Genomic DNA, 18,593 nt, shown 5'->3' with positions numbered 1-18,593 from the left:
GTGCATCTTAATCTGCAAACATACCGGCATTCATGAATAAAGAAAAAGGGTCACGTCAAGTTAACACTTAATCGAATTCCCATAGTGTCCCATTATAAAACGGCCAACTTTTAAGTCATTTTCGTGTGTGTGTTTTATTCAAATTGGGAAAGTCCACTATCAATATAAAAATCGAGTTTATCTTTTTTCGGCATGGGAATAAAAAATGCAACCTTTATGAAAATTAAATCGCTCAAATGCAGGCACCATCAGAAGACAGTGTTATGGCAGTGGCATTTCGACAAAAGCACAGTTCTTCAATAAACACACCATAAACGTTCATCTTTTAACAAAATCCATGCACCAAACTTACACAGACACACGTGGGAAACAAGAAATATCTCTAAAGGCATGTATGCGATTGATAAATGGCTTTAAAACCTGCAGTGGAAAGGGACTCATTAGACATAGGCACTTCTGTCTGATTGACTACGGATGGATACACAATGATTTAGTGGAATGTTACGTTTAATGACACTCAACATTTTGAGATCATGGAAAATAAGACTGCAACAGCATCATTAAAACTCTATGTTAACCACACACACAAAATTGCAAGTCGACCAGAAGAAATGCATCCAAAGCGCATTTGAGTATATCACGTGATAAGCGATCTGCCTTTCGTTTTCTGTAGTTGGATTCTATGGGCAGCTCGAGATAAAATTCGCTTAGTGTAAATCTATTTATTTATTTTGGCAAATACAATGTACATCAATCATGCACAAAACTATCATTTTTAGAAAAGAATTTGAAAGAAAAGTTTCTCTCCATTACATTGGTATTGACGTAGTAAATGGGTGTGCTTTAAGACGTGTTTACATTGAATATGCCAGAAGTAAGAATAATATTCGCTTGTAAATCAATGAAAGAATAATATATTCACGGCTCATTAAGACGTGTTTTTTACTACCTTTGTCACTTTAAATCTCATAGAAAACACATAGAATATTGAAATTAATTGATATTTTCTATGAACAAATTGCATTTTATAAAACAACACAGCTATATCGTGTTTTTCCTGAATGGCCTGAATTACGGAGGGTTACAAAATGATTTAGAAGAACGTGCCCTCAGTACTGCACATCTCGAGCTGCGATCATAATGTCAAGAAAGAGGCTCCATTTCGCACGTACCACGCATGTCGATCTGTGACCAACAGGGAAATTATTAACATATTTCCAGGGATTTCAATTAAAGCAGAACCCTGCTTTTTGATGCAAGCATTTTGCTATTCGTTCTCGTTTGACTCCTCCATATTTTTTTCCTTGCAACATTTTGATGCATAAGTTACCATTAAATGAACATAAAATGTAATTTGTATTACACAAAATGTTGTTTTTAGTAAGGCAAGATATGCTAAAAGTTATAAAAAAATATTTGTAGAGAAATCAACAAAATAAACTAAATAACTAAATTTCAGTTTTTTAACCCCTGAACAATTCATTTGACCCCTGAAAAGGTCATTTGACTCCTGGTTTTCAAAAACTATTGAAATCCCTGGTATTGCGCATTTTGGTCTTGCGGACATATATGCCGTAAGCGTCATTGTTGTTTAAATGAAATACCTTGATAAAGGTTTACACGTGATTGCATTTCTGACCTCTTTAAGCATGTCATTTCTGTTTCTGCATGAGACCGGAAGTGACGTTTCATACACCACGTGGAAATTGCGTTCCTGGCGCACTGCATCCAGCACTCCTTGGAAAGCCTTGTCCACCACAATACACTGGGAACAAACAAAAATAAGTTCTATAGCTTGATAAATTAACCACTGTAAACAGACGTTTATGGAAGAATACCCAGCCTACTTACCGGTACTTATATTGTGACATCTCGTGAAAATTATGCACGAGGCAACCCGAATATGAATATGTAGGACATTCAAATGTATAATAAATTATAGGTTACAAGTATCAAGTTTATTTTGTCGAGGTATGCATTGTTGTGAAACCAACGCAATTCTGTTTTACAAAAAAAATACATGTGATTTATACTATAATAGACAGTATGAATTATGTGGCGATGAAAACTGAAGAAACCACTATACAAACTTTGAGCAATAAATTTCCATACAAATTTGACATGTCCTAAACGGTTCGTCTGCCTCAATGTGTACGATAGGACTCGTAACATGTAAGAGTGCAATACATGAACCACGAAACCATGGGATATACACTTTCAGAACTTTGACTAGAACACGTGAATTGGCAACTTGACGGGAACGGATCCAAGTGACCAAATGCCGTACCTGCATGCTAAGTTGCTCCAGTGCCATGCTGGCGTTCTTCTGTATCCCTTCCAACAGCACAGTAGCGAACGACGGCGTGATGGGGTTCCGGTCCAACTGACAAATATGAAAGCATTTTATAGGATCATAATACATTTTTTAACGTAGTCTAATTTAGGCCTACTTTATATATTTTTTTTACATATTTTATACGACATAGTAATTACTTTCCCCGAACATCTCGATAATGACTGTTCTCTATTTAACTCTCTATATTAGTACATAGAGTGTAAAATATATTTTTAATTATAAATGGAGAAAGCGGTTACGAGGACTACGAACGTTTATGCAATGCAAATCGATGAAATATTGACAATTATCGGGGAATCACTTCCCACTATCCCTCTTAATAGATTGACTAGGGACTACATATTTAAAGATATTTTTTTAATGTTATAAATACAGTTATAAACACTCACTATGAGCACTTTCAGTGTCTTGTTATTTAGCAGCCCCTTCATGAACTCGAGCAGTGCCGGTGGGTGGATGCGATTGCACGAGACATCGAGCTTCTCCAACGTCGTGTTGTGACGTAACACGTCGGAAAGGACAACGCTTCCCTCGAAAGCAAACCCGTTCCAACCGATGTTTAAATACTCAATGGATTTATTTTTCTGGAATGGGTATGGATTTAAAAGATCCAGATAAACTGTTATAAATGTTTTTACTGGGTACAAATATAATAAAACTAAACGAAAAGCTACTCTTGTTCTATGATGTATGGATATAGATTTAAATGTTTATGTATTTTCAATCTGATTTAACGTTGATTCTTTATCAATTAGTAATAAAGTTAGTCTTATCATAGCAGCAATGCGGACACTTTGTTGTTTATTTTAAAGGCCTAGCAAAGTTTCGGTTCCGGTTTACTGTGAATAACTAAGAAATAAAATGTTATTTTACAGCCGATAAATCAGCGCACATGTTATTTGAAATTTACAGACTAATCGTGCACGTCACACATGTTTGACCAGATTATTAAACGTTTTCTCTTCTATCATGAACGTTATACTGTTTCGGTAGAGTTGTCTCACAATGCAAGACAAATGGCACTTACCGATAGGTTGTCATTAATTTCTTGCACTAAAGGTCATTGTATATGATATCTTGAAAGCAATACTGTGTTATCAACATAAGGCGTTTTATAATATTACATTCCGTATAATATTACATTCCGTCTTCTCCTGACGATTTACTAACCAAGCACTTACCCTGAAAATCTTTGGACGGAATTTACCGGTAATGCGTACACTGTAATTGTAATTGGGCCAAAATGAACATGCAGAGAGTAGTCCGCTTTTCCCTATACTGATCCGTGTTACATTATATACTACAAAGACGCGATGATGTTGCCAATGTTTCGGGGGATTATGCTCAAATACAGGCAATGAAATAAATGGAGTGTATTTATTCGGGTCTGCTGGCGTAAGGTTAGGGTCATTTAAGGTGAAAAGCTTGGTTAAATAGCTAGGCCGACAAATATCACAAAATAAAATGATTTAGAGAATGAAGAAAATCGAAAGTCAGTTCATCAAAATTGTCCCAAGTTCAGAGTAACACTAACAATTTGAATAAGACCAAGCAATGTAGACATGAAAGACCGTACAAAAACAAGAACAATGTGATATACCATTTACAACTTGCCAGAATCAAATGAAGAATCCTCTGAGGATGGAAAATCTGATGATAGTGTAGTGGTGAATGAGCTATGTGGCTCAGTGCAAAGAAATGATACACCAACAGAAACAATTAGACTGGTGAGAAAAGAAGCACTAGACCACGGCCAGGGAAAGTTGTTTTTTGAAAGAAAAAAGAATGGATATTCCTTCAGAGCAATCCTGTTCTTAAAGATAAATTCAGGTTACGCCTGACTATACATATAGGCAGAGACTATTCAAAAATCAAAATGATTGAAGAGGTTGCTTAACGCCGTGTGTTTTATTAAACAATTGCCTTTAAGAAACTAAAAGAGGAACTACATGTATACTTTAAACCAAAACTATAACTCAAATCCTCTCTCAACAGCATGTATTTCCCAACATAAATTCTCCAACAAGAGACAATAAGCTCGAAGCATACGATCGAGACCTAGAAATGACGTAAGAAACTGTCAGTCAACCCAAATTTACGATTCTAATACAAATCCTAGTCAGTCATTCACGTGACGTGATCCGGGACAAGACCCCCTTAGATGCCGACGTTAGATAACAAATAAGAAACAGTTAACAATTGATTAAGTTTAGTTTATTCTAATATTTTCAGTTCATTAGATGTAAAAACTTTTAGTTTAATTGACAGCAGTTCGTTTGTTTTAAGTTTTACCTTTACCTGTATAATGCGGTTATTGAAAATGCATCTTATAGCAGTTATAATCCATAGAGGCAATAGTTTATAGTGAAGGTGGTGCTTCAGGTGTATCAAGTGATTCAAGCATTAACATTTAAAGTAACACCGAAATAATTCGAAGAGGTACTTGCTTACGCTATCTTACAAATAACACTGAAATATGTGGAAACAGACATACTGATGTCACTGAAATTTTCATTAGCAGTTTACCAATCCAATCTACCAACAGCGATAGCTTTTGAATTGAAAAGCATGAAGGGCTTACATGCCTTTACACAAATCCTGACGCTAACGGAAATTAATGGGTAGAATTTGAATCTTTAGTTTACATTCAGCAGACGGACATAGTAAAAACAAGACGATTGCCAAGCAATATATGTCCCCTACCGGCTCCACCATTGTCAGATTGTTTTTATTTGTTGCCATAGCAGCCATAATTTTTGACGTAGGAACAAAATAAAATGACGTGCATAATGTCTAAATTGCCATCTATCCATGTTTTAAGTTTTATGAAAAAATATTAATAACTTTTAAAGTTATAGCAGGATCCAGAAAAGTGTGACAGACAGACTGACAGACTGACTGATAGACTGACTGACGGACAGAGCGCAAACCATAAGTCTCCTCCAGTTTCATCGGTAGGGGACAATTATGTCTTTAATAGTGCTTTTTTCAAGCAGATGTTAAAATGTGCCAATTACATGTATAAGTAACAGGAGCAATTGACATACGATTAATGATCTGAAGATTGGTGAAGAGCAGATTCTTCAAATAATTGAACAATTAGGAAAGGCTTCAGGGCCGGATCTATTACATCCAAGAGTACTTAGAGTTACTAAACCCGCTATATTTACACCTTTGAAATATATTTTTTTTAATCATGTCTAGATGGTGTAGTTGTCGATCATTGGACATGTTAAAGCTTTGTTTGAAATGAATCAAGCGAAGAGGTTTAAAATGATCGTCTTATAAGTTTGATTTGTATAACTCGCTAAATGATGGAAAAACTAATCAGAGGAAACTGTTTTAGCAATATGAATGATCAATATTAATTAGTTTCGTTTATATTCACCATGGTTTTCGTTCTATTCATTCATTTAAGACTTGGAAAAAATGGTTAAATGATGGAAAATGGTTTGATTGCATATATTTAACTTAAGAAAAGCATTCGATACCGTGCCCCGTGCGAAATTGATCAAGAAGCTTGCATCATATGTATGGATGGTAAATTGCTGGCACACATTTTTACTAGAAAGCAGCGAGTTGTTGTGAATAGGGATATGTCGAAATTAGTCAAAGTTTCCAGTGACGTACCTCAAGGCAGTGTATTCGGGCAAACATATATATATCAATGATTTTGACGACATGAGCACAAGCCTTATCCGCCTTTTGCTGATCACACAAAGTTATTCAGGTTAGCTGAAGTACGTTTGGACTATGAACACATCCACGGAAATACTTATATACTGTCCTAATTACCCATTAGCCAGAGTAAGCGAATGCCTATGGGCCAATGAGACCATGAGATTTTATTTTACATTCCTGGCCTAATCTAATGACTTAAAAAAGCCATTTATTTTATATCCATGTCATGTTCCGATAAAGACTTGACATTGTCTAACCAAGTGAAATATATACTTATTTATTTTTTGCAAAACCTTACATGTATCGTTTTGATGGTGATTTTGTTTTCAAGATGTTCATGATGGCGCTTAGGCTGGAGTAGAATTTAAAAGCAGTGGCGCTCTAGTAGCCAATAGGCCGACTAGGGTCTCGGGCGTGGGCCCCAAAAGTTGCACTGCCTATGGGCCCCGCGTTGATTAATTCGGCACTGCTTGGAATATTATTTTCTACCGACTTAAGTGAGAATGTTAATAAATGTATTAACAAGGCAAGCAGTTTGATAAGGCTAGTGATATGAACGGTTCAACATATAAATATAAACTAATTTAAACAACTCTACAAGGCAATGATAAGACCACATCTGGAGTATGGAAACCTGGTATGGCATCGTAGATTTAACAAATATATAGCAAGTATAGAGCGAGTATAAAAGAGGTCAGCTAACCATGTCAATTTTGTTAAGCATTTACCGTACCCAAAACGATTTAAAGTGCGTGGAAGCATGATTTAGGGGTAGATCTATAAGCTGTTGCGTGACAAAGAAGATCTTGATCACGCAAAGAAGTCTAGTTTGTTCTGTCTAAATCCTAATACATCAAAAGGAAACTCACTTAAACTTAACAAAAAGACATTAAAATAGATGTGAGGAAACGCTTCCTCTCACAAAGGGTATGCAAACCATGGAACCTTTTACCAGCGTCGACATTGAACACCTTTAAGAAAAGATTGGACATTTCCAATGTAGATAAAATATACAATAATGCCCGATATAACGTTGGTTCCTGACCATGACGGTTGAGGGGGGCGCTATAAGCAGCCAAGCTGGGGTCCTAACGATATGTACATATATATGTATGAAGCGTGTGTCCACTGAATCTGCTTGAATGTAGTTATTGTACAGAAGAGCTACATAATGACGTAATTTTAGACAAGCACATATGACGTCATTATAACTTTCATAGAGCATTGAAACGAAAAGGAGTATTTTAAGTAAGGCCACGGCTTTTATATTTCTTGGTTTACAAAACCGCCGACCCTAATTTTTGGAAAAAGGGAAAAAAAATAAAATCGGAAAATCGTCTTTTTTTTAAATATTTTATTCCCGACCGCACTGCAAAACGAGCGAAACGAGAAAAAAAAACGATCCGGTTTGAGTACGGTTGCGAATAAAATCAAGTAAGTACAATCAACGATTGGTTCACATATATTGCAGAGATCGGGATATTTTTCAATGTGACACATTATGTACCAGTCCTTTTATGGGCACTTCTCAAAATTTATTTCGGGTAAAAATTACAGACAATAAGAAAATCAGCGTCAGTAAAATGTCGACCCCATCAAAATTTATTTCCGAGTCTGTGACGCAACTATATTGTTTAACATGTTAATTATATTAAACAAACCCGATATTATAGTAGATAAAAAAGTATTTGATAATTAGTATAAATAATCCAATAAAACACTGCCATTATTTACGATATATGTGTTTAGGAATTTTGTAAACACGTCCGCCATAGTTTATAGGAACTGTACAGAAAGTTTGGAAATCGGAACAAATCGGTATATCTCGGAAAATCATTGATAAATGTATTTGTCGTTTCAATGCTTAGGGCCGAGTAATTTCGGCAAATCGGAACTCAACTTGCGTAAAACACTAGCTCAATTAACCATTAAACTCCGCCTCCGTTCTCGGCAAAAGATTCGAAGGCGGAGCTATGCACGTGCTTTTATCAAATTGGAGGATTGCAATTGAGAAACAAACACACGATTGGTTCGGCATGTTGATTGCTAGACAAAGGAAGCCAATTTTTTCGGCGCGAAATTTGTCGCTTTATTGCTTCCGACAGAAAGCGGCTTTCCTTTGATGACGTCAAACTGTCAATTCACACAGACTGCACATTTTCGGAAGACTTTAACTGACTCCTTGTTTACAATTCCGGTAAAAAAAACACTTGCTAACATTAAACTTTGGATTAAATTATCAAAATAAAGCAAAAGCGAAGTTGACAAATATGATTAAATTAATTCGCATCAGTTCAAATAAGACGTTTTGCGTTGTAAATCAACGAGTTTTCATGACAACAATAACTTTGACAAACATTACCGCGACGACGCATGGATCGATCTACCTCGATTTTTTTCATGTACGATCTCATAAGTCGAGTAAGAGCAAACACACACCGGGTAATTTGTGTATGAGTAGTTTATCTTATATAAGATTTATGCAACGGGCATTGCATTGCGTAATGAAGCGCATCGAATTATGGAAATGAAGCGCAGTTTTTCGTTTTAATGGGATGTAATGGAGTGTTTAAAATTGCCTGATGTTACAAAAGGTGCTTTTAGGACTCATTTCATTTGAAGATATAGATGTGTTTCATTGCATAATTTGATTTTTTGTCTCTGTGTTAAGGTTATAAAAGATATGTTGTCTTTGTTCTGATGTTATTAGTATTAACTTTTTTTTCCGATGGTTTTTTTTTTTTTTTTTTTTTTCGACCGCCCGATGGACCATTTTCAAAATAATTTTTGTAAACCAATAAAAAAAAAGTCGTGGCCTAAGATACTATATCAAGATTCTAGATCTGTTTACAGTAAAATCTACTGATAATGTTTTAGTAGCTATCAATAGATAATCAAGATCTTCTCAATATTGTTTTTGGCAGAATATATTTCAGATCACTTAAAAACATAAAGGCAACAAAAAAAACACCGATAAAATGCAGAGAATTTCAATTCAATTCGTAGAACTTTAACAGAGACGATACTATATGTAATTTCAAACTTTCATAGGACACCTTTACTTTGACAAATGAATCTTGTTTCAGTTTCAGTTTCTATTTTTTCGAAAGTCAAATCAATGACTTTATAGCCACGCTATGACGTCATTTCACAACTGAATAGTAAAAAAGCGACATCTTAAAGTTTTGCAAAACAATGACATTATTTCACGACTTGTTCATGAAAAAGAAGTAGGATCATCAATATTATGTTTTATTTTGCTTTCGAAGAAATATAAACTTGTGGGCTGGCATCGTGTAAATGAAAGAAGTTGTTATTATGGTGACTATGATAATGAAAGTGTACTGTTCGGCCACTATTTTAACAGCTCAGCCAATGCCGTCAAAATTGTTGAATTCGTTTTCGCCTGGAAGTTCCATTTGACCGTTCTTCTTAAAGATGGCGTAACGTCACTGCCTTTGTCCGACCTCTATGTGAACCCGTACTTATAAGAACGCATGTAAGTTAAGAAGCGACACAACGTTTTTAAGCTTTAAAGTATGTATACCCGTCTTATGGTATACGAATGATATTGCAAACTTACATCGAGACCCTTAGCAAATCCAACTGCTCCCCGTTGCCGTAAGTGGTTCCAACTCAGGTCCAGCTCGGCGATACAGGTCTTACTTGCTACGACAAACAAATGCGCACGGAAACAATTTTAATTATAATTTATGAATAAAACATTAAATGTAAATGTAAAACACCGTTTTGTTTCCAATGCAGTAAATGGTCCTGTTGTTTCAGCATTTTTTTTTCAATATTTTGTATGCATTAAAATACAATAACTTTAGAATCCATAACAATTTTAAAATACACAAAAATTGATGTATCAGGTACATTTAAATTGTGTTTGTGATAATATTGTGTGACCATTTATAAAGTTGAACCTTTTTCGAGCAATTTCTATTACAGTCACCGATTGGATTGCCGAACACTGTTCGAGCTTTTTCTATTACATTAATCTATTGAATTGTCTTATACTTTTCCGGCCATGCCTTAAAACACTCGAAAAGAACGTTGCCCACTACACATATATATATATATATGTCTATCAAAAACTTTCCTGACCTGAGCATCGTCGGAACCCAGTTAAGCTCAAATCGTCTACGGTTCTTGATATGATGTAGTGGTAACGGAATGTATACTGAGGTGTCCGACTATCGAAATGCTATGTGTTACAAAAATAGTGTGTATCCAAACGTCGTTCTACCCTAAGCATTAACATATACTAGATAAACATCATTTATTTTATTCACCTATTGCTTTTCCAAAAGCTTTGCCTGCCATGTCGTGGAATTCGTTGTGGTGCGCGTGCAAGACGCGAAGCTGAGGGCTAACCTGGTAGGTGAAAGAAAATACAGCATAATGTTTCCAACATATTAAAAATTAATCATCTTTGGGATAGTTTTTGTTTGAGGGTCATAAATGCGGTAAAAAAACGTTTTTAGAAAATTCGTCTTAAATCGATTTTTGGTGACGACAGAGAATATTTATTTGGTTCAGTTTCATATATTTCTTAGGTGGGTTTACACAAACAATTTAAAAAGATGCCCAAGGTCTTAAGACATGTTACTAATTGTCGTACGTTCTTATGACACGTAAGGATCGCCGTAAGCGGTACAGTGGGTGTCTACATTGCAAAATCATGAAGTGCACATTATCTGCTTTTCAACGGCATATTGCTTCACGTGCACAGCGGTTATGTGGCTAAAAATAAATGCAGATAAAGCCAGTGGGTGTATTTGGGATTTTATTTACTCAAGGTAAATTTGTATTTACGTTTAAACAACAATTTAGAGGTTACATCGATGAACATTATTGTTTAACCTAATGCACGTTTAAATCATCTGTATTCATGCATGCATGGTTTTATAAGTGATGTAAAGGAATTGATTAATGTTCCAGCTGTTGCACAATATTCTGATTGTATGGCGTCTGAATTCGACCGGATTGTTCTGGCTGTTAGTGCGTTAAAAGGACGCCAATATGATTACACACCAGAACGACACATAATTATATATATGTTTATAAAAAGGTGATTTTCGTGTTGCCGCCATTCAACGTTAACGCAAAAGAACGCAAAAAAGCACGCAAATATAATAAAATATAAGGTCGTTATATCGCGATTGCGCCTTCTTACGAGCTGTTGTCAAGACGAACGGACAACAAATAATATTAGTTGTCAATCGTCAAGCTTATCTGTCGGATTTATCTTGGCGCTCTGCTACCCACTTGAGTACAAACATGCGATACCAAAAGGACGATTAATGTCTTATTTGTTACATAGCCACTGTATTTAGTCCCCAAACGGTGTAACCGGAGAGGACGATAAATTATCCCCCGGTCCGTCCGTATGTCATTCTGTCCGTCTAAATCTGGATCCTAGGATACTCAAATAAATACTAAATTGATGAAATTTGGTAGTGCTCCATATGTGGAATATGTACCTTATATCTGCTTAATTTTATTCGAACAAAATAATTGGTTGCAGGCTCTATGGTGAACATGCACGTTATTTCAGTGTGTGTATGTCAGGAAAACATTGTGGCTGTTACAGAAATGAGTAAAAACTTAAATTTCAGTAAAATTGAGATTCAAATTTTCTTAAACAGTTCTTTTTTCGTAAAAGTATTGACACAAGTACTTGTATAGAAGAATCGGGTGTATAATTTACATTTGATATCAAGAAATTGCTCATTTTGTTCAAAAACGTTAGGTGTAGAATCCGAAACTTTTTCTCAGGCATGACGCATGGTGCATTTTGAAACATTGTCTGCTCGGTAAACACAATGAAAACAATTACAAACAAATTTTTAATTTCAAATGAATGTGTTTGTAGCTGCACTTGATTTTTTTTCATTCAAGTGTTTAGCTTTAATTAGTTGGCCTAAAATATCCTGAAATCTTACACATGATGGCACTTTTTAGGCATGGCTTCCTTTTATGTTATAATGATTGCAAATACATTTAAAAACAATTCTGGAGGGGATGTCACCCTCTGGGATGCTTGACGACCCTGCAATTAGGTCAAAAGGTCAATGATTGCATTTTGCTTTAAAAATTGAGGTAACTTTGCCAAAATTGTAAAATATCAGATTTTACTCCTGAACTAACTTATATTTTATACTTGAAGGATTATCTCATTTTTTAAGTGATTTTGGCTTTTCATAAGTAGGTCAAACGTCATCAAGTGCAGTTTTGTAACCCGTATGGAACGTAAATTGCAGTGTATGTTGAGACCAATCAAAGATCCGTGTATTATATATTTGTAAGTAACTTTTCAATAAGAGATGGATACTTTGATGATGAAAATAGTATTTCTCTGTTGTATCTAAAGTATATGTTCCTAACATTGTAAATAACGGTACCTAAATTAAAAGAAATCAATGTTCATTTTTAGACTTGTTGTGTTTATAATATAACAACTTTTTATAATAAGAACCAAAATTATTTCTGCATTATCTGCATTATCCTATCAATAGTATTACACAATGACGAGACTTTAAAAACAATGAAAGTATAGTTACAAGTAAACATGTGTGATCTACGTTACATTCACAATATATATATTTTTTTCCTTCAAATGATGCACTGAATTAATTAAATAATACACTGTTGTGTATATTTTTAAGTTCAATACAAGAATAAGAAATGAATGCAGATACTACGGTAGTAGTAGTACTAGTAGTAGTAGTAGTAGTAGTAGTAGTAGTAGTAGTAGTAGTAGTAGTAGTAGTAGTAGTAGTAGTAGTAGAAGTAGTAGTAGTAGAAGTAGTAGTAGTAGTAGTAGCAGCAGCAGCAGCAGCAGCAGCAGTAGTGGGGTGGTGCGGTGGTCGAGTGGTAACACTCTGGTCTACCATTCCAGAGGTCCCCGGTTCAAATCCCGGCCGGGGCACTGGACATTTCAGAAATGCTTCAAGTGTTTCCCACCCAACTAGAGATGTACTGGTATGAAACCCAGGTAATTCTCGCGTGTATCGGTGCTATACACTGAGCACGTAAAAGAACCAAGGTATCTATTCGCAAAGAGCTAGGGTATCGCTCCCGGATTCCTTGTATCCCAATACTGTCTCTTCTGCTTGCTGTCTCTTCAGCAAAACCAAAGGACCCCATTGGAAATAAGTGCTTGCACTTTCATGGGTTATCCTTGACCGCAAGGTCAAAAAATAAATACAATAGTAGTAGTAGTAGTAGTAGTAGTAGTAGTAGTAGTAGTAGTAGTAGTAGTAGTAGTAGTAGTAGTAGTAGTAGTAACAGCAGTAACAACAACAACAGCAGCAGTAGTAGTAACAGTAATAGTAGTATGTTATGTTATATCAGAGCCTTGTCTGTTTTGACCAGCTATATATATGCGTACAGAATATTTACACATGTTACGCAATATTTGATTGGCTGACTTACTCGGGATCTCGAGATGACGAAAATTCTATCCTCTTTTATTTAATGCACTCTGCCTTTATTTACTGCACCACTCTTTTTTTAATTGTACGCCGCTTTTCTTTAGTTTTGCACTCCTCTTTTTAGCTCATCTATTTTTTGAAAAAAAATTATGAGCTATTGTCATCACCTTGGCGTCGGCGTCCGCGTCGGCGTTGGCGTCCGGTTAAGTTTTGCTTTTAGGTCCACTTTTCTCAGAAAGTATCAATGCTATTGCATTCAAACTTGGTACACTTACTAACTATCATGAGGGGACTGGGCAGGCAAAGTAAGACAACTCTGGCCTGCATTTTGACAGAATTATGTGCCCTTTTTATACTTAGAAAATTGAAAATTTTGGTTAAGTTTTGTGTTTAGGTCCATTTTATTCCTTAAGTATCCGAGCTATTGCTTTCATACTTGCAACACTTACTAACAATCATAAGGGGACTGTGCAGTCAAAGTTATGTAACTCTGACTGGCATTTTGACAGAATTATGTGCCCTTTTTATACTTAGAAAATTTAAAATTTGGTTAAGTTTAGTGTTTAGGTCCACTTTATTCCTACAGTATCAAAGCTATTGCTTTCATACTTGCAACACTTATTTACTATCATAAGGGGGCTTTGCAGGCAAAGTTATGTAACTCTGACTGGCATTTGGACGGAATTATGGGCCCTTTATACTTAGAAAATTGAAAATAGGGTTAAGTTTTGTGTTTTGGTCCACTTTACCCCTAAAGTATCATAGATATTGCTTTCATACTTGGAACACTCGCAAACTATCATAAGGGTACAGTAAAAGGACAAGTTGCATAACTCTGGTTGTCATTTTCACGGAATTATGGCCCTTTTTTTACTTAGTAACTTTGAATATATGGTTAAATTTTGTGTTTCAATCCACTTTACTTCTAAAGTATCAAGGCTATTGCTTTCAAACTTCAAATACTTTCATGCTATCAAGAGCTTACTGTACCTGGCAAGTTGGATTTTACCTTGACCTTTAAATGACCTTGACTCTCAATTCAAATTATTAAATTTTGCTAAAATTGCCATAACTTCTTTATTTATGATTAGATTTGATTGATACTTCGACAAAACTACTCTTACCTGACATACCCCACAATAGACTCCACCCAAACCATCACCCGTGCCCTCCCCCCCCCCCCCGAATCCTCCCCCCTATTTTTTTAAGATCATCTCACAAATGACCACCACACCCTCACACTTTACCCCCCACCCCCCCACCCCCCCCCCCCATTTTTTTTTGAAACGGTTAAAAAACACAAATATTTATTATTCTTATTATATTTTTTTTTTTTGAAAAACCGTCCAACCATCGCACCCAGGAATCCCCTCCCTCCCACCCACCCCCCACCCCCGATTTTTTTAAAAAAATTTGCCTTTTTTTTGCATTTTTGGAAGATAATGCAACTCGTGGCCACGAGATAGAAAAAAGAGGAGAGCAATTTAAAACAAGAGAAGAACCGCTCTTTTTTTAATTGTACGCCGCTTTTAATTAGTTTTGCACTCCTCTTTTTTTCTCTCGTGGCCACGACATAGCTAACTCGTGGCCACGAGTTAGAAAAAAGAGGAGAGCAATTTTAAAAAAGAGAAGTGAATGTCACCTATATGCCACCGTAAGATACTGAAGAAGAGGAGTATCCATAATAACCTTAAGTACAATACAGGAACTTCACAATTTATCGATTATGACAACAATTCTAAATATACAAAAATAATGTCACAATGCATCGCGCTATATTAAAGAATTGTGTAGAAGAGTGTGTCCTTGATTCGCCTATCGATTATAGACCCAACAAGTGCTAATAATAGCACAGTAAAGCTCTGGGAAACCATAACGTTATGTATTTTATGCAGACGCCCACATACATGCACATAATTATATTATACGCATGGGCACACATAATAACATCATATGACTTTTAACGACAATTTAACAAGCTTATAAAAGGAAAACATGTTTAGTTTACCTTTAATGAACGCAGCACATGATATTTGTTTTTGTTATTTAGCCAGTGGCTTAGGGTGGAATTCAACATTAATAATCATTAAAACGAACGTTTAGGCTCTGGATTATGTTTCAGATACCGATTATAATCTGAACGTGCGTTAAGAGCGAGAACTCCGACGAATAAACTGCAGGAGACAGTTGGAACATTTTGGGGAGTTTAAAATTCCATCGATTACCGAAGACACTCGAGTAGTTCCGACTGTTATGGCGGCGGGCAATGGTGACGTATCCAGAGCATTTGAGCGGGTGAGCGTATGTAAACATAAACTTAAATGAATGTAATGTATGGCACATCAAGTTGGTTATATTCGAACATTGACATTAATTTTATAAAAACGAAAAATAATTTATATTACTTTATACTGAGTCTATTGGCAGATGGTTGACACGCCATGTCCGTGACAAAAATTCTAGTACGTCGAATAAATCAAAGATCAATATTTAAGATCATCTACATATTCTGCTTCAATGCAATGGCGTGGTGACGAAATGCGTATGGGTTTTTTTTTTGGCGAACATTAATGTACATATTCAGTAAACCATGCCTCGTAGCGGACATTATCAATTAACGAGGCTACCGAATGGTCATTTCAGTTAGATCCCAAACATATTGGCGCCAACTTCAACGAATGGGTTAAGCCAGTAGCCAACTTCGACGGATGCGATCAAGCTTGGATTAAGAGTTTAAAGGAATCCGAGTTGATAGGTACGTGAATCATACATGGAGTAAGTAAGTTAACATTAATGCCCTGACAGAATGTACATATATTGAAGTTGACATGCGAGTTACTCTTGTTATAGCTTGTTAATTCGTAAATGCATGTAATAGTATGTTACGTACTTTATAATAAAATTAAATAAATCGTACAAACACGTCACTGTTTATTTAAATGTTTCTGGTACTAAACATGTTTCGGCCGTAGCCTTCATCAGTAGTACATTAATATAAACAAATACAAAGGAAGTGACGTCAACGTCATACAATAACGTAACGTCGTTTGGCGGAAAAATATTTTTTTTTTTTTTTTTACGTACTTTATAAGAAATACAAGTTTGTATTACATGTAGGATACCCTGTGTTTGGCCTGGCACATAGGGACAATGTGATGTAATTTTAATACAAACATACATATCGAAATTTTTACCTTATGCATCCTTATCAGCATGCCTGAAAACAGTATTGATATAACTCCTGCTTTAGTATAATATATGTATATCTAGAGAAAAATATGTGTTTACAGTAATTCTTGTTATAGCTGTGAAATACCTTGCGAGTTACTTTCTAGTATATTCGGGCTATGCAAACTGTATTTAAATGCGCATAATAAGTGTTGTTTTACATTTTATATGTATATTTCATGTGTAAAACGCGGTTAAGTGGCCATAACAACGTATCATGATTGACTTCCAAAAAATATAATTATCACCCAGGTTTGAATACATAGTGATTAAGAAGATGTTATCATTTTTACTGAAGAAATATGTGTAATGCAGACACAAAGTATAAAAATGCTACCGGAATAGAATGGTAGTAAAAGTGAACAACGAGTGTTATTCTTTCAGGTGACATAGATTTCGGGTCAAAGCCGTGGGCACGCTCTCGAGAGGCCGTTGATTACGTCATGAAAGAGCTCCAGAACGCGATGCGCGCGGAGGCCGCCAAGTATGAGCGTCTTAGGATCGAGTCTTACATCCGGCAAGGAAGCTCTCGGGACGCACTCAAGGTCATTTGGCCGAACGAGTACGATTCCGTCATTCAGTTTCAAATAGAAGGCTTGAAGCTAGTGTCCAAGCCGGTGACGAAATCCTCTGTTGTAATCCCCGGGTTTTGTTTCTTCGAGATCGACGACAAATGGGAAAACTTGGAGAAAACCTTTCCGAAGCTTTGCCAAAAAAGCGTGTTCGTAAAGTCGAATGGGAAGTTGTTCCTTAGCTCGAAGAACCTTCACGAGAAGATACTGACTTCAATCGTGGATGCGGCGAGCCTAAATGTTGAAAAGAAGATACGAGACAACAAAGAGGTTGAGTTTAGCATCACCAGAAAAAAGAATCCGCCGGCTATAAACATCACTATTCATCTCAATGAAGAGGCTCATAACCAACTTATGGTGGCAGGTAAGCTTAGAAAAGCGGAAGACGGAACAGGCGAGATTGACCTGGATATAGTTCCTGCTATGAAATTGCGGGAGGACACAACAACGACGTACCAAGGTACCCGCCTCGGTTGCCCCATCCACGCGGTCTGCAAATGGGTGGAGGGAGACATGAACCAAATGCTAGAATTCGTCTCTGAGACAGAGAAAACCCTGGTGTGGCATATCAACTCCTCGGGCTACGAGAAACACACGCTGGATGTTATCAGGACCACTGCAAGAGGGCAGTACATTCTGACAGCTTTGCGCATTATGAAGACGTACTTCGTAAGAGCTAAGACGCTAGCCAAGGATAAAAAACAGTCGCCACCCCAACTTGTAACCGTGCTGAAATCGTACCACTTGAAACAGATCGCGCTGTACGAAGTCATGTTCACATGTCACTTGCGCCCGACCGTTGCCCTTAACAACACATACGACGCTCTGCTGTACTTCATAAGTCTGCTGGAAGCGGCCCTGGACGCTAAGCACTTGCCCCATTTCTATTACTCCAACCCGCTGGTTACCCAGATGTACCCCGGCTACGAGCCGCCTGTTGGCCCAAAGTATGACCTGTTCCGGAAGTGCCCGGCTGACGCTCTGCTTCAGGCAAAGAAAGTCCTTCAGAATCAGCTGATCACCGCCTTACGCCTCGTTCGCACGGAAAACAAAGACATGACCAAGTTGGTCAACGAGTTTAAAGATAAAATCTTGTCCGGGAAATACTTCTGAACTTTGGAGCACGTTTTCAGTGCAAATGATGATTAATTGAAACGTGTCGACTGTTCTCATTTTAAATATTAGCGGATTTAATTGCATGCATTGTTATAATAAATTCATTACAAGGTTGCCTAAATAAATAAGTGTTCAGTAAAAATGTACGTGTTCATTAAAAAAAAATAGGCGCATGCATGTAATAAACTAAAAGGTGTA

At 36.4% G+C, this 18,593-nt stretch overlaps 1 protein-coding gene across 7 annotated transcripts in view; it reads left to right on the top strand.

The window, feature by feature from the left end:
- LOC127876197 (uncharacterized) overlaps positions 1 to 18,593 on the top strand; it is a 247,181-nt gene extending 228,588 nt beyond the window's left edge. For 2 of the 7 annotated variants that reach the window (XM_052421250.1, XM_052421249.1), the window contains exons 3-4: positions 16,123 to 16,234; positions 17,092 to 18,593. In XM_052421250.1, coding sequence (XP_052277210.1) covers positions 16,123 to 16,234; positions 17,092 to 18,392 — 1,413 coding nt within the window. In that variant the 3' untranslated portion in view covers positions 18,393 to 18,593. Of the gene's footprint in view, positions 1 to 10,695; positions 10,843 to 15,601; positions 15,781 to 16,122; positions 16,235 to 17,091 lie in introns of those variants that run through there. The other 5 variants (XM_052421248.1, XM_052421244.1, XM_052421252.1 and 2 more) reach the window with 4 other exon arrangements.

The sequence above is a fragment of the Dreissena polymorpha genome, chromosome 4 (genome assembly GCF_020536995.1).
Source record: "Dreissena polymorpha isolate Duluth1 chromosome 4, UMN_Dpol_1.0, whole genome shotgun sequence".
In the NCBI taxonomy this organism is placed as follows: Eukaryota; Metazoa; Mollusca; class Bivalvia; order Myida; family Dreissenidae; genus Dreissena; species Dreissena polymorpha.
Note: the sequence above shows the minus strand (reverse complement) of the source record. Positions and strands in the feature narration are given on the sequence as shown.